This window comes from Heliangelus exortis, chromosome 20 (genome assembly GCF_036169615.1).
Source record: "Heliangelus exortis chromosome 20, bHelExo1.hap1, whole genome shotgun sequence".
Classification (NCBI taxonomy): domain Eukaryota; kingdom Metazoa; phylum Chordata; class Aves; order Apodiformes; family Trochilidae; genus Heliangelus; species Heliangelus exortis.
Genome location: NC_092441.1, coordinates 832,679 through 849,259, shown reverse-complemented (window position 1 = coordinate 849,259; position 16,581 = coordinate 832,679). Strand labels below are relative to the sequence as shown.

Here is a 16,581-nt window from a genome sequence, read left to right as displayed (position 1 = left end):
AGGGGCAGACAGGATTCACTGGAGAACCCTACACTCACTTTTTTTCCAGCTAAGCCATGACATTTCTGGTTGTCCAGCTATATAAAAATCAAAGCACATCTCTAGTCTCAGATACTGATTCCCACAGGTAGAATAAAGTTGGCTAAAATAAATTAAAGCTAAATTGCATTTGTGCCATAGGTGGCTTGGCTTTAGGAATAGCTGGGTGAAAAGAGTAGCACAGATAATACACTAGGTCAGATTTCCAAAGAAGTGAATTTTAAACTGCAGTAGTTGTTGGTTTTGGTTTTTTTTTTTTCTCAACTGGTTAAAATTTATACAGCAAATTTCTCACCTCCAGTTCAGGAGTAATAACTGTGTTTGCAACAATTTCTTCCCATTTGTTTCTCTTCTCCTTGGTGGAGAGCACACCAAACTGCTCTGGCCCTGCAACAGCAATATTTAGTCTCTTAGATCTGCAATATTTCAGTTAACAGCATGCACAGATTCTCTAAGCTTCTAGATGTGGCATCTTTGCAAGTTAGTGTGATGAGTCAAGAGTGACTACAGAAGTCCTCAGTGGAAGGAGGAGCAAACAGCAAAAAAAATCTTCACTCCCTACAGCAAGAAACAAGTCTCAAATTTCTAGATCTTCCTCATCAGCTCAGCTGCTGCCTGTTGGAAATGGCTTGTTAGCAAAGCAGCTCAATAACCTCGGCCCTTGAGCTGCTGCTGCAGCCCACAGGTGGGATATGGAAAGCAGTTTCCTTACACAGGCCTTGGTGCAGAAAGCTGCTGAGCACAAGATGAAGAATGCTGATAGTCTCATCCACACTCTTCCCCAAAATTTTGGTCAGCTGTGCCAAGTCCTCCTGGATATGCTGCTGCAGGAAGCTCTCCAAGTTGCTCACTGGTGGCTTAATAATCTTTTTCAGTGACTGAAGAGAAACAAAAGAGAAGAATAACCATAGCCAAACCCATCCAAGTTCAAGCAAAAGCATGCAGAGCTGCAGGCTTACCAGGAAGTCTCAGCTCCATCCCACAGGATTACTGCCACTTGAACAATAAAAGCAGGAATGTGTGTGTTTGTGTGCAGGTAAGTGCACAAAGAAACCAAAACATCTCCTGGGCAAGCAGGGAAACTAATTTGCGTCTTGCATCTTGAAAAACTGCCCTAGTTACTTGGCAACATGATGGAAAGGACAAGCATAATACTGAATTTCAATACATTTCATGTGGCTGCTTGGAACCATTATTGGAAGATACCTGAGGATCCTTTGTGGCTCCCAGCAGCATTGCCAAATGTGTGAGCAAGCGCATCAGAACAAAGACAACCAGGGACATGGCCCGTTCAGAACCTCCTGTTGTTCTTCTGTGTTGGACATCTCCAAGTATGTGGCCAGTCTGAGTTCTGTCTTCAATGTTCCTGCTAGAAAGTGTATATATAATATTGTTTTGCCTGAACAAAAACCACACAAGAGATATCTTTTATACCAAGTCATGCCTTTTTGACCCCTAAGTTCTTTGAATGCCATAAAAGCTGCCAATTAGAAGTGCTACAGGGGAATGAGGACTTGCAGTAAGATTTGTACACAAGCCAATTTGGTTCTGCTGGTTGATTACTCTTCCTTGAACATCTCTTCCTAAGGCACTTTCTGTAAGAGGCTCATCAGTCCTGTAGGGCAAGATGAGCACACTCTGTGCTAGACAGAGCCACTCTTGTTAGAATTAGCAACTTCAGCACTCTTAGGCAAGGGCCAAGTGCTAATCCAGAGAGCTGAGGAGGAGGGTGCACGAGTTATGGGTACCAGAGCTCTAGGAGAAGTTCTTCAATCAGACAGCTGCAGAGGGTGAGGAATCAAAGCATACCTGGATGCCTGGAAGCCAGCCACGGGGTGATGCCCCTGCCCTCCCACTGCCACACCACAGTCCAGGCAGTGCCCAATTTCCATGGGGCGACCACACTGCCAAAAAGCAAAAGGAGAACACTGAACTCCAGAGTAAGAGCCTCTCCAGCAGAGAAAGAGAATGAAACTAAAATCCCAGCTCTAACTGGTTCAGTCAAAAACTGCCAGATCCTGCGCAGAGGACTCCTGCCTCTCTTCTTTCCCAGATTTCTGGCATAAACTGTGTTAGAGCTATTCTAAATTCTACTTTACAATGGCAAAGAGATTAGTAATATAGAGGATTTAGAAAATTAACTGCTGTGCAACAGAACATAAAGATCAGTAGATTAAAGAAAAGTTTATTTTGGAAAACACCAGCTGATTGAACACCACCAGTCTCAAATTCTTACCTCTCCCACAGTGCAGGGGTGGCCATTTGGACAAACTACCAAAAAAAAGAAATGAATAGGACAGTATTATAAGACAGGCATTTATAAACATCATGTTATTTCCTTCTAAAGGAGCCATCATCTTGGAGCAAGAGATAAGCTTCAAGATCTAATCAAAAGCCTTGGCAGTACCAAAGCCCAGGGGAATGGTCAGCCCACATAGGAACCCAAGGGGTATTTCAGTGCTTCTCTCCTTGAGGAACAAGGAATGGAAGCCTGACAGATTCACATTTGAAACAGTTTTATTAAAAAAAAACCCCAAGGATTATCCTTCAATTTATTTCACAGCCAGTCAGGAGCACTCACTGTACCACTGCAGACCAGTCATTCCATTCCAGGTCCTGGCTTGAGCCATTATGTCTTCTGGCATTGTGGGCAGAAAAGAATGCTGAGGAGGAAATATGGGAAAGAAGGTGACAAATTAATATATAAATAATTTCTTTCCTGTAGCAGTTGCTCAGTGGTTCCTTATTCATGACAGGGAATGAGAGACACGTATAAGATGATGTACATGCACATTTTCCAATTCTGCCTTTCTGTGCCCCTTCTTCAGGCCTGTCAATATTGTTATGCCTTGCACATGAGCTCTCCAGACATCCTGAACTGGGTTCCACTTGAGGTGACTCCATGTACCCTGGTGTGTACCAAGACATTTCCTCATGTCTTGAATAGTCAGTAGAGCAGCAGATCCCTCAGCCTGGGGCTCCAGAAGTCATTATCCTCCCCAGTACAACCTGGCAACTCTTTCAGACTCGCTCACTCAAATATTAGCAAAAGTCTTTGGCTGATACTGCCCAGGATGCAGAGGTACCTTGGAAAGGTACCAGTCCAGAGCTGTCTGTTGTGTTAATGAATCCCAACAACACTACAATGATCACACATCAGTGAAATTACATAGCTAAAACAGCCAGTTGGTGCTTTCAAAGGTTAGAGAGGATCCAGCAAGTAGGTGAAGGGAGTAACCATCTGCTGAGCTGCCATCTGAGATAAATCTCTTTACCTGCATGGTGTGGGGGTGGAATGCCAGATTCCTGAGGGGCTGCAGGAGGGGGTTCTGCCCACACAGCAGGACAGCTGCAGTGTGAACAGCCATCTCAATGACTGCCCAACTGTGGCTGAAGCTTTCAGGATCCACTCTCAGAGATGGCACTGCATTCATCACAAGAGAAGATGCAAAGTCCTGCAGGTCTTGAGAATTCAGGAGCTGGGACTTCTTGATGAACTCAGTCATAGCATCTGTTTGCTGAAAGCACATATTTAAAAGAAATAGAACCAGCATGATACTGCCCATCAAACTGATGAGGACTATCAGCTGCTTCCCAAGCTGTGTTGCCTCTGCTTTGGAAACATTTCCAGTCCAATCTGATCAGGACATAACTATATTTGGGGCAGAAAAACAAAAGGCTTGTCCACCAATGATTTACATATCTTCATCCTTAACAATGAAGCATGTTTGTCATGAGCTTCCAAAGCCAAGTAACTTACCTGCTGCTTGGGATGAAGGTTTGGGTCACTAAATCCATACAGGGCAGTGACCTCTCTGAAAATAGCCAGAAGCAGATGGACAGATTGTACAGCTGGGGAGCTGCTGCATGCCTAGGAAAGAAAAACTGATGATATGGCACAGAAGAGGCTTGATAGTTGTCACAGTTAAAGTCTGACAAGGTTTCAGCTCGTTACTGGATCCGCAGACTTTGGCAGGTCTGTGGTCCCCACAAAGAGAGGGGGACGGTGCAGAAACAGCTGTTGAAGCTGTAAATAAATGAGCAATCTGACAGCACTCAATCTGACTGGGAGGGACATCACCAACAGGAACACAAAGCTTCAACACTGGCCATACAGAACCCACAGGAGGATTATGGTGAGGAGAACGTGCCCAACCTTCTCTGCCTCCAGAAGCCCCTCGGCCTTGCACTCAATCATGGCTTTGCCCACAGCATCCCGCAGGGCTCTGTAGCTCTGCCCACACGCCAGGTAACGATCGATGGGATGAGATTGGCTCTCCTGTGCCTGCAGAGGAAAAGCCCATGGTGAGCACTGTGGGCATGAACCAACCATTGGTCAAGGCAGAATCTCCTCTGCCTCCCAAGAACTGTGGCATTTCAGCCTTTGTAAAGAGACAGCAGGCAGGTGTGGCAACCCAACCAGCTCCCCAGTGCCCTCCATCCAACAGAGAGTGAGGATACATCACCTCCCTGCAACAGCAAAAACACCCCAAAGGCAGCACAAACAGAAAACTAATAGGAGACCAGAGTCACCTCCAAGGGGACACCTCTTTACCTGTTGCAGAATTTCTGCTGGGAACACCCAATTAAACCGTGGCTCTGTGACAAGCTTCTGAGCAAATTCCATCCCGTACTGCCCAGCAATTCTCCGGGTCAGGTAGACACAATGCCAGTCATTCTTGGCAAGGATACAGAACACCTGCACGTTCCACAGGTAATCTCGCTTCTCCTTTACCTGGTGTTGCTCTGAAGGGAAAAAAAGAAAAAAAGAAGGCAAAACCACATCCTACCTTGTAAAACTTTTGTTTCTGCACCAAGATCCTTTCCCTAGTACTAACTACACAGAAGAACTTGAGAGCCCTCTCTTCCTCAGATGCTTATCTAGAGTGTTTCCTCAGTCAGATTCTAGACAGTGATTAATTTCTTCAGCAGAGGATGGCATACTCCCATTTCCATCCTCAAGGGCATATTTTCCTGTTTACTGGAAGTTTGTTCTCGGAGCTCTTCCATGTTGCTCAAGGTGATGGTGCTCCCTAAGATCAGTCTGCTGGGATGCATTACACTAGCCTGACACAGAGTACTTCTAATGTACAAATAATGACTGACACTCCTAATGGAAAAGAAAAAAGCTGATGCACTCCTTCTTGGCCATGCATCAAAACAAGTTCTAGCACAGCACAGGTGCACTGTGTTCAGCCCACCTCCTGTGGGGACTTTGCTCTGCATACACCATTTCCATGTGATAGCAGAATAACCACTCACCTGTGGACCCATGGACCTCAAAGATCAGCTCTGCAGCCTTACTCAGGTACAAGCGAACCTTGGCTACTGCCTGCAGGTACTCAACAGATGATTCTTCTGGAGTTTCTGCCTTGCTGCTTGAGAGATAGTTCTCTGGAAAGCTTCTGTTTATGTGCTCATATCCAAGGCTGCCCTCAGACTTTTCATACATCGAATCCTAAAGATGGGCCAGACTAATTAATGAGAGGCAGAACCACTCACATCAGATGTCCTGTGCAGAGGTCTGTGTATCTCCAGTGCATCCACACTGCAGCGAGCACAAACTCCCATGTCTCACAGCACCCCCCACCCCAACACCATTAGTTCCTCCCTCTGATCTCTCTGGTGCTTATCTTCAAGCTCTGCCACATCACCAAACACCTTCTTGGGCTGTATGTCCAAGCTCTCCCCAGTATTTCCTAAGCACGTATCTGAGCAAGGGAGTTCTGAGCATGCTGAAACACAGACCACATGTGCTGAGGTGCTAAGCAAAAACAAATTCTGATCTTATCTACAAAGTCACCACTTTAATTGACCTGGACAAATTCAACAACAGAGAGGTTTCATTTCCTATCAAGTTATCCAAAGCATTAAGCTATCCAAGGGGAGGAAGGGGAACATCCCAAACAGCACAATCATCTAAACCTCTGCAAACAAGGGGTTTGTGAAAAGAAGAAAGCAGTCCAGTAGTGGACTATTGCAACTAGAAACCCCCTGCTTGACACACTTGTGTTGGAGTCTTATCAGGCCTCATGTAACACTTAGCAACCTGTTTGTGAGACAAACTCACACAAAATTACCTCAAAATGCAAGGCTACTTCCTGACAGCAGCTTCTGACCACATTGACATAATCTTCCTTTTGGTCTTTCTGGGAAGCTGCACAATGACATTGCCTAAAATTCCTGTTCTTGACTTTTTTCTTTTTATTCCTACAACAGTTTTAACACCCAGTTCTTACCTCCACAGCACTCTTACCTCTAAGCAGTTGACAAAAAGCAAGTAGAGTTCTTTTTTATCATCTTTATCTAGGATGTCACTGTGTTCTACCAAGAACAGGTAGTGTTGCACATCCTCTTTCACTTCATGGAAGCTACAGGAGAGAGAAACACCCCCTTACCACAACTGCAACACTGACAGTTCCTACTTGTGTCCTAAATCATGACAGAACTACAAGTTATGTCCACCTGACACGCAGGGGTCACTCTGGATCCATTTGAAAGATGGAAAAGCAATTGTGTCATCTTTTGTCAGATGTCACCTAGCTTCACACTCTGAGCCAGGCTTTTAACCAACAACAATGTCCCACTAGCATTCTTAGGGTGTAACTCTTCTATTTTAGGCATCTGCTTTAGGAGATGATTGGGTTTGGGAAGTGGTTTTGTATGGGATGGCTGCAAAGGGAGGAGCTCGTGTGAATGGAGAGAGCTGGGTAAGCACACAACACATCATCCTTCCTTAGATGTCTGTGGGTGAGGAGTACAACCTTGCTCATCTAGAGCCCATTAATTAGTCAGATGTCTTCAGGTTACCCAAGACACCCATGTTCAGGCTATAGCTGGGTACACCTTGGCACTGATCCCTCACTCAAGCTATACACAGGCCAACCAAGCTGTGTAACTAATAGAAAGGCACAGATTTCAACTGTGATAATTCAAATTCAATGAGTAGCACAGAACTGGAGAACAACCAGGCTGGTCTGAGAAAAAATGAAGCTGAGCCAAGTGTAACCTCCATGATCTGTCTGAGTGTGCTCACCTGTACTTCAAGAGGAGCTTCAGCATTACTGAGCGGACAATGGGTGTTTCATCCACTTCATCATTAAATGGGGACAGAAATTTTGTGCAGATAGAGTGATCTGTGGGGAGAAGAAAAAGATGAATTTGGCAAGTGAGAGAAAATGCAAGAGGATCAGCTGCACGAGGCTGAGTGTCAGGATGAAGGGAGCTCACCTGAACCCTTCAGGGGGATATGGTTAACAAACAGCAGGTTGAGGAGCTCTTTGATCACCTCTGTTTCAGGGGGTTCATTGTCCTTGAAGCACATGGTGGTGACCACATCTATGAAGAAATTATTGCATCTCTGCCGGAACAGGGCATTTCTTCTTATGGCCTCTCTAGGGGAAGGGTAAAAAGTGTGAGGACAATGTTCAAATACTGAACCACTTCAGCAATGGACGAAGCAAAGTGGATGCTGGCAAGAGTCACTTTTCCAGATTTCCAGGGGGCTGCATTTGTGCAACACTTCAGTAGCACTGCCTGCAAAGGCTGTACCACACTGACAGCTAAGATCACAAAAGGCAGTATGATGCCAGGTACCTTTACTGAGAGTTTTTTGCTAAGCTATCACAAAATAATCCAAGGTGACAAGCAGTTCCTTTGTCCAATTTGGCCACTGACAGTGCTTTAGCTTGACCAGGTTTTTTAACTACAGTTTTCTTACAGGGCCAAGGAAAATTCCTCCCTCCTTTTGAAACAATGAAGAGAAAACAGACACGAGCTGTTCTTGCTTCAGAAAGAGCAGAGCAATGCTCCCTCCAACCATTCTGCTCACGGTTACTTCACTAGAATTTCTTCATTGAACCATCCCCACTGCAACACTTCCACCTTGGACAGGCTGGAGTACCTGAGCTCCTCAGAGACACTTAAATCATCATCTTCTATGGCAGCTCTGCAGTAGGGACAATACATCTGTGCTGGCGTGAGCCACATTCTGATGCACTTCTGACAGAAGACATGGCAGCAAGGCAGGCAGATGGGATCCTTTGGCTCTCCTAGGCAGACTGGACATGGCCCCAGGCTGTATCTGTAATTCAGAAACAGCAACAAACACAATTGCTTCAATGTTGTCTTACCAAAAGCCTTCAGTAAGGTATTAATCTGCAATGAGACCAAGAGGAGACAATGCAAGACCTGCTGGCTAACTGCTTAGGTCCAGGGTGCAGAATAAAATGGAAGTCACTGCTCTTTGTTTGGCTTTCATTACATTGTGAGCAGCACTGCCCAATGCCCAGAAATATCCTAGCAACATAAACAACATTCCCACTAGAGCCTGCAGCTTGTCTCAGTGTCACTACCTGTAGAGCCTCTTGCTGACTTCATCCTTACATTGGCACAGTACTTTCATCACTGCAACAAAAGTTGGATGAGTCTTCATGTCTGAACTTTGCTGAAAACACTGCAGAGGGAAAGGACAAAGCTAAATGACTCAGCTCTAATACCAGAGACACAAATTCATATGATCAGCAGAAGCAAACAGGGAGGAGGTGAAATCACATCTTTGCTTACCCTGCCAAGAAGCAAAGTATATTTTTTCACTAAGCCCTCAAATTCTGGCATGAGAGTGTTGATGCCAAGCACCACGTGTTCTACAAACAGAGACATGGAGAAAACCCTGTTCCAGCAGACTCTGTGGGAAGGAAAAGGTGATTTCAAGAAGTGCAACGGCGAGATGAGAGCACGACTGGCAGTGCAGCATCAACTCAGCCCCGTGAGCTCACTGCTTTTCATGCTCATCACTACAGCAATTGTGTGCTTCTAGTGCACCTTTGTGATTTGCCCTTTGGCTTTTTGTCAAGGACAAAACAGGCACCAGCACCTAACACGATGAGTTCATGGCACAGAACCTCCCCTGTGGACAGCACTGTAGCAGAATTAAGAGCACTGCAAAGACATTCTCACACCTGTAAATTCAGTATCAAGGAAACAATTTTAAAATAAATTATCACAATTAACTACATTTTCCTCACTTTGGTTAAACTAAACAAGGTCTGCGAGAAACTGGGATAGCTCTGGGCTTGTCCTGCAAGAGACAAGACTCCATCTTGGATGCAGTGGCTTTCCCCATCTCTCAGCCTTTGTGCACATGGGATGAAGTGAGGAGACATTGCTGGTTAACAGGAAACCAAGCAGAGTTTTAAATACCCTCAGAACCCAGCTGGAATGATGCACAGGAGGATACTACCAGATTTAGAAGGAGAATCTACATGAGATAAGGCAAGAAACCCCACCTGTCTCTTGATGTCTGGTATAAAATTGAGCCTAGTAGGAACCTGGAAAGGTTTTCAGAGTGTTCAGCTGAGAAAAGCAGCAGAGAAGCTTTCAGCCCATACTAGGAGTCTTATTAACAGCAAGGCAAAGGATGAAGATTGTGAGTGGATCTGTGGTACTTACTCAAGTTCTGTTAGTAGCTGATGGCACCAACACCCATGCCTCTGCACAGCCCTCTCTTTACAAAGAAATTCAATGGGCATACAAAGATTCTTGACTTTCTGCAGCCATGTTTCTGGATTGACTGTCTGCACTTGATTCTCCAGCTCTTCAGCACATGCCATTGCAGCCAAGACATCAAGAGCCTAGATGCACACACAGGGTGTAAGTGTAACTCAACAACTGCACTTCAGAATTATTTATGAACTTTGGGCTCTCAGTCTGGTTTGTTAGAGCATGACCTCCAGAGGTCCCTTCTTCTGTGATTCTTTGTTCTACTGAATAATGTTCTACTTGATTATCTTAAGCTCTTGAATTCCCATTGCTCAGATCATTAGCACATCCTGTTGACTGATGTGAAAGCAGGGCAAACTATTTAAAATCCTGCTAGTAGCAATGCTAACAGAGCAGATCCTGACTGAGCTTGTGCTTCCCACTTCACTGCGGCTGAAACCAAAAGGAGACTGAGCAGCAGCTAATCCAGTGAAGACAGAGCCCTCTGCTAGGGATGAGGATTACAAAATGCCTTGGGTAGTGACTTTACCATCTCTGCATGTGGTATTTCATATGCCTCCTGGTTAGTCAGGTAGTCAACCACATGGGGGTGTACAGCCAGGATCCTTGAAAAGTTCTGCAGGCGGCTCTTGAACCGGTTGTACCCGAGGTGGACTGAAGGCAAGGAGGGCACCATCTGCTCTCTTCTGGGAGATGCTGCTTTCCATTCTTCTATGCAGGATAAGAATGCAATTTGCAGACACTGAAAGTTCAGAAAAAAAAAGTTAAAATTAATAAAAAAAACTTTTATACTGAAAATCGTGGGAAAGCTCTGAAAGAAGAGAATCAGGGCTTTACAAAGACAGCCTTAAATGATATCTCAGCTTTTATAGCTGCTCCTATGGAAGTGTTGGGGTTTTTTTTTGAGTAAGGTCTCATGAATTTCGGCAGCCATTCAGTGTCAAATGCATCTGCTTTGTGGCCACCTTACTGTTGTCTGTCTCAGAGGGGGATTTTAGCTGAGGAGGCAAGATTGATGCAGAAGGACATGTTCATGGCCAAAGGGTCTTCAGGTCTTGTTCCAGACGCTGACCTTCAGCTCCTCTGGTGAGGATACACCAATGGTCAAGACAATAAAGTCTGTGATATAGGACTGGAAGAGCATCTGCCTTTCTTCCTCAGCCAAAGCAGTGATATATTTTCCCAGTGCAGTTTTCTGGAAGATTTCCACAAACTTCTCATCTTGGTCTGGAAAATGAGAATGCAAATTAAAACTCAGTATTAGGAGGAGGCTGGGTTTGACACAGCTTCTATCCTAAAGAGACTGCCACCTCATTCATCACTAATGCATCCAGGACTCCCCTCATTCAAAGCACTGAATGAGGGATTTGAGGCCAGACCTTCTCAGCCCAGGCACCAAGGTCATATTTATGGAATCTCATCTTGTCATTAACTCTCAGCATTTCCCACAGCCTTTGGAATACAAAGGCACAGAAAAGATGAGAAAAACCAACAGTGAGAAGCACAAAGAAAAGCTTATTGCACAAAGTTCTGCTGGCTCCTCTAAGCACAGAGGGATTGAAGGCAACACCAGAGTGGCAAAAAGAGAGGCATGACAGAGATCACAGGATGGGTGGATGGAGATGCTCTGCGTCATGAGCTCAGGTTCTCACCATCGTTGTTTTGGATGTACTGAGCTTCCAACCACAGCTCATCCAAGTACTCCTTTATCCTCCAGCTGAAGGGCATCTCATTCCCAGCATCAGCAGACACCATCATGTTGTTCTGCACCAGAATGATCTTTGGCTGAGAGCTAGGAGATTAAAAGGTCATTAATGGACTGGGCTTTTACCAGGGAAACACATCCAGATGACAGAGGCAGAAAGCTGCAGAAACCAAGAAATTAGCTAGAGGAGAGGATGAGGGGAGGGGAAAGAATTGAAGGACTCATTAATACAGCTGATCCTGCCCACTGCATAGCATCAGGACTTACTCAGTTAACATTCCTGGCAAAGGAGCTGTAGTGGCAGAACATGAGGGCTTCAAGAGCTGGGTAAGAATTGTGAGCATGCCAAGAGCTTGAGAGCAAAGCCCAGGAGTGCTGGAGATAAGGTAGAAAGAACAGACTTCTGAAGTCACCACGAGCTGCCCCTGCTGCCTTCAGCACAGCACAGGGGAGCAGCCAACAGGGTTAACCTCCCATGGGGGTTCAGTGCCAGTGCTGGACTGGTCCCAGTGCTGCCATCCAAGCCCTCCTGATGCTCTCTCCAGTGGCTCACCTGTTCTTACCCACACCGTAAGGGACAGTCAGAAGTTTTGTATCACTGAAGATGAACATCCACAGGTTTGTCACCCACGGAGCTGCTGGCCTGACCAACAGCTCCAGATTGCCATTTCTGTCTATGACAGCAATCAACAGAGCCAGGAATGGAGTGATCACGTTCTGGACTCGCTTCCACAGGGTGTGCCTTTGGGGGCAGAAAGAGATCAAGATACCCAGAGGGAAGGTGAGCAACGATATCAGCAAATCAAGAGGTGGCTGAATTGAAAAACTGCTGACATTTGCATGTGAGAAACTCCTAACCCTGCCTTGAAGCGGAAAAACCATCAACAACAAAAACCCCTGCACTGCTCTCACTTGTGGCTCACCTGTAATCCCCCTGTTCCACTCAAAGCACTTGTGCATTCCTGTCCCAGCACAGCCCAGTCAGCAATAACTCACCCTCCCTCAGGAGCCAGGAGAGGACGAAGCTGCCTTCAAAGATTTGTTATCACAGACTGGGGACTAATATTGCAAATATTCAGATTAAAAAAACCTGCTGTCCCTGCTGCACAGCTGCCACTTGGAGGATTTTCTTCTGCAGGTTACAAGACATTGGTGCTCCCCTCACCTGAAGGTGCCTGCCTCCTGGAGAGCACTGAGGTTGGAAGCCTCCCGGAGCACCCAATTTTCTGGATGAAGGGAATTTTCTTCTTGCTTCTTCAAAAGGTTGGAGAGACGAGTCTTTGTTATCTTCAGAAAAGAGGCTACAAAACAACAGGCAACTTGCATTTTCTCTTCTACTGGCATTGAATCTAAACCCAAGTATCACATCAAGCACAGCATTTTACAGTTGGTTCAGGAACTGGCCAACTTTGTGCTAACCAGAGTTAGCACAGCCAGAGGAAAAAAACATGTTCTAAACTCCAGGAAAAGACCTACAGCCAAAGGAGCAGCAGACTGAAGCACAGACACACATGCCCTTTGGAGATGGCCTGGGAGACCCACTTTGTCTGCACTGCACTGACCTTTGGGTCCCCAGTGAATTAACTTACATATTTTGGTGGTCCCCTAGATGCTCAGGGACACTACCTGCTGCAGCCAGGAAGCACACACCTTTCAAGTCATCCTCTTTGGACAGAAGACCAAGGAGAATCTTAATTCGCTTTCTGCTTCGACTAAAATCTTCATTTTGGTCCCGTAGCATCCCCACAGCACTTTGTACACAGGTCCTCAGGAGTACAGTACTGTCCAGGATTTCACCCTTCCCCCCAAACATGAAAAGAAAAAGCATGAAAAGAAATTAAATGTTTGTTCAGCCTTACATCCTTGCCCCCAACACATGCCCCTTAAAATAGTTCTAGTGATCTCTAGAAAGGGCCTGTTCCTCTGGCATCCCACCTCCCAGTTTTACATGATGCAGTGTCTGCAGCCCTTTCAAACTGGCATTGCAACACAGCAGTTGTATGAATTTTTATAGGGGGTAATCCAGGGAAAAGTGCAAATAATAAACATGACTAGGGAAAATGTGCCCTCCCTGGGACATGCTTGGGCACGAGGGGGACAAAAGCCACATGCAGTCATTCTCATACTCCATGATGCTGTCAAGGGAATGTGAGCCAGTCTTAACACACCTGCAGCACAGAAAAGTCCACAGCCAGCTTCAGCATGGCTTAAGGCACAAGCAGCTGGAGTGGCAGGCTCAGTCACAAGCTTGCAGCTTCAGGGTATAAAAAGACAACAGACATTTAAATGGATTTTTAAAAATCAGGAGTATGAAATCACTAATTAGAGGGTCCTTAGAATGGTTTAATTCTTTATTGATGCTGATTTTGATTGGGCTGCAGTGGGAGGAATGAGTGTCTGATTTAACATCCACGACACAAATAATATTCCCAATGGATTTTGGGTGAATGGGGATACAAAGGGTGCATTACACCCTTGGATGACAGAGAGCAAAGAGCCATACTGACAGCTGAGTAGCAAACAAACGTATTCTGAACTGACCCCATAGTCATCTGCTTCTGGCACTGGTGTTGCACCCTCTACTTCTTTTTCCTCTTGTTCTTCTCTACTCACAGGCAGAGCTGCAATTAAGGTGTAGAATTTGTATCAGAAAGCAGTAGTACCCTTTTGCATCAGTCAGATAACAGTTTATTTAGCCATTGGATCCCAGAGCAGCAGCAGATGTGTCAGAGATCCACCTGCATGGCAAGCTGAGATCCACCTCCCTAAACACAGCTGAGCTGCCAGGGCTGTCAACCTGCAGGCAGCAAGAACTGGAAGAAATGTGACACTTGGATCTAATGCACTCACCTCCACCAGAACCCTGTAAGGGAGTCTGGTGAAAGGAAAAGCTGCAAGAAAAAACTGAGGGGAAAGAGTCTTCTCTAACCTTGCTATTGGTTTAGGCAAACTGATCAGTATTCAGACAAGTGAGATATTCTGGAGTGATTCCCTTTCAGTGGTCTCTGCCATGCAGCATCTGCTGCCTCCTGAGCAGAAACAGAGCATTCAGCTTGCTGAATAGAATATTTTTGTCAAAAGAAAACGGGAAAACTACCAACCTGACCTGAAGCTGCAGTAACAAACTAAATAAGAATCCATGTTGATAGCCATGTGTTGACCCCTACAAAAAGTTATGCTGAGCAGGGAGAATCATTGTGTACACTGTACCACACGAGTTCCCTGAGCACCAATCTGAGACCACATCTTCCCTTTTCTCTACCAGCATAACACCACCACTGGCTGCAGAGGCAGCATGCAGCTCACCTTTGGTTTTACCCGACTCCTCACAGAGAATCTGGCTGATGGTGAGGTTCTGCAGGGCAGTCAGATCAGAGATCATGTCTTTGGATCTGCGGAGATCATCTATATGCACTGACTGCCACAGTCCTAGAGGCAGAGGACAAAAAAAACAAATAACTTTGTGCTTGCAGCATGATCTTCTAGAAGAGCTTCCCAATAATTATCTCCCAGTACCTGTGGGCTAGCAGTTTACATTCAGAGTTCACTTACTCTCACCTCTTGATGAAGAAAGAGAAAGCAGCAATTCACTTTTAACATGCTAACACACCCCACTCTGCCTGACTGGGTGTGGACACTGCCAGGGCTTTGACTCATCTTTCTTTTTGAACTTTCTTTGACTCATCCATCAGTGGGCAAGGTGAGGTGCTCTCCCACAGGAGACAAGGATTCCAAGGTACTGATCCCCCCAAGGGGCAGTCCATGTGGGTAAGGGAAGCAGCTACGATGACCCACAGGACAATGACTCCAGATTTTGAGCATAAAAAAAGGAAGGTGAACATGAAATGTTGTTCTGTGTTTGCCTGCAGCCAGCTGAAAAGCAAGGAGCTCAGGATGGCCAGACCCACCTCCATGGCATCCCACATAGGATGTTCCTCCTTCCACCCGGGAAAGCTTCATAATAAAATAAATAAAGACAGAGACTTCTCCCAGGTCCACCTTGTTGATCTCATTAACAACAGTGTATCTACAACAAAGAGGAAATGCTGCTGACAGATCAAACAGACAGAAGTTCATGGCCATGAGTCTTTCCTCTGTCAGAGGGCACATCTCTTGCCCTGTACAGACAAAAGCAACTCACTCACCCCCTCCTCCCAGCTGGCTGTGCTGAGCCACTGCCCCCAGCTATGCCTCAGTGATGCCCCTGACCCTCAGCTCATCAGGGCTTCTGCAGAAGCACAATTCACCAAGAGAATTCATACTTCAAAGGTGATTTATCTGGTAATTTGACTCAGCTTAGGGTTCTTTGACTTGGGCTATGAATTATTTGGAATACAATTAGTGCTTCTAGATTCATTCCACTACAGAATAAGCAAAGGATTACACAGCCCTGATTCTGAACTCCCCCAACCAGAATTAAATCAAACAGGGCTGAGAAGTCATTGAGCAGAACAGCTGGGAGCTGTCCCACCGAGCTGGGAACCACTTCACACTTGACTTACTTGGCTGAGGCGATGAGCTGGGCCTTCTGAGAGCCATCTTCAAAGTCTGTCTGAATAATAAGGACTTTATTTCCTGATGTGGTATCAAGGAAATCTCTGAAGAGTGAAAGGGGATTTAAAAGAAGTCACTAAGTATAAAAACAAAGCATTAAAGACTGTGGGAGTAGTCACTCCACATTAGCTTTGGCTGCTACAGGCAGAGGGAGAGATTAAAACACCCATCTTCTAGGGCAGGTGTAACTTCAAAATCCCATTTGTGTGTGATGGAGCTGCCAGAGTGTGCACCCAGCCAGGCCCAGCACGGGCCCCCTTCCCTAGGGGTTACTCCAAAGGTTGTGCCCATGCATCTTCCCCAGAGGACAGCCTGCCCTGAGCACTGCCAAGCCAGACTCACCGGATGCCCTTCAGGAAGGAGTACTCAGTGTCAAACTGCTGCAGGAACAGGAGCTGAGGTCTCTGTGCTTTCCCCTGCACTTCTCTCTCCAGGCAGGCAGTGTCAGTGCTGGTGAGGAGCCTCGAGAAGGTGGTGACCTGGGTGTGCAAGAGGCAGGTCAGCTCTTTGCTCAAGAAGGCAGCAGAGACTTCCTCACCCATGCTCCCCAACGCTGCTACCTTGCCAGAGAGCTGGACTGCACCCTAAAAACCATTCATTTGCCCTGCCAGTAGGCAAAAGTGTGACCCTGGGCTCTTACACAACCCAGGGCCAGTGCTGAGTAGGTGGACACAGTGCCTCTTGGTGCTGCCAGAGCACTCCTGCTGAAGCCCCATAGCCAGCCTCCCTGCAGCACTCCCCAGCAAGCAAGTCAAGCCCCAAGGGAAAGCACACTGTGAGGG

General features: G+C 46.1%; 1 protein-coding gene across 3 annotated transcripts in view; it reads right to left on the bottom strand.

Annotated features, from left to right (window-relative positions):
* RNF213 (ring finger protein 213) overlaps positions 1–16,581 on the bottom strand; it is a 46,622-nt gene that overhangs the window by 5,105 nt on the left and 24,936 nt on the right. For 2 of the 3 annotated variants that reach the window (XM_071764676.1, XM_071764675.1), the window contains 29 exons: positions 16,142–16,278; positions 15,748–15,843; positions 15,154–15,272; positions 14,552–14,674; positions 13,787–13,866; positions 12,896–13,043; positions 12,411–12,546; positions 11,799–11,987; positions 11,193–11,332; positions 10,613–10,767; positions 10,070–10,282; positions 9,490–9,671; positions 8,605–8,725; positions 8,394–8,494; positions 7,943–8,122; positions 7,270–7,433; positions 7,076–7,175; positions 6,296–6,410; positions 5,302–5,497; positions 4,595–4,785; positions 4,196–4,324; positions 3,800–3,910; positions 3,315–3,557; positions 2,621–2,702; positions 2,276–2,310; positions 1,849–1,943; positions 1,246–1,405; positions 752–917; positions 335–426 (listed from right to left, as the gene is read on the bottom strand). In XM_071764676.1, coding sequence (XP_071620777.1) covers positions 335–426; positions 752–917; positions 1,246–1,405; positions 1,849–1,943; positions 2,276–2,310; positions 2,621–2,702; positions 3,315–3,557; positions 3,800–3,910; positions 4,196–4,324; positions 4,595–4,785; positions 5,302–5,497; positions 6,296–6,410; positions 7,076–7,175; positions 7,270–7,433; positions 7,943–8,122; positions 8,394–8,494; positions 8,605–8,725; positions 9,490–9,671; positions 10,070–10,282; positions 10,613–10,767; positions 11,193–11,332; positions 11,799–11,987; positions 12,411–12,546; positions 12,896–13,043; positions 13,787–13,866; positions 14,552–14,674; positions 15,154–15,272; positions 15,748–15,843; positions 16,142–16,278 — 3,999 coding nt within the window. Of the gene's footprint in view, positions 1–334; positions 427–751; positions 918–1,245; positions 1,409–1,848; positions 1,944–2,275; positions 2,311–2,620; positions 2,703–3,314; positions 3,558–3,799; positions 3,911–4,195; positions 4,325–4,594; positions 4,786–5,301; positions 5,498–6,295; positions 6,411–7,075; positions 7,176–7,269; positions 7,434–7,942; positions 8,123–8,393; positions 8,495–8,604; positions 8,726–9,489; positions 9,672–10,069; positions 10,283–10,612; positions 10,768–11,192; positions 11,333–11,798; positions 11,988–12,410; positions 12,547–12,895; positions 13,044–13,786; positions 13,867–14,551; positions 14,675–15,153; positions 15,273–15,747; positions 15,844–16,141; positions 16,279–16,581 lie in introns of all 3 variants that reach the window. The other variant, XM_071764674.1, reaches the window with a different exon arrangement.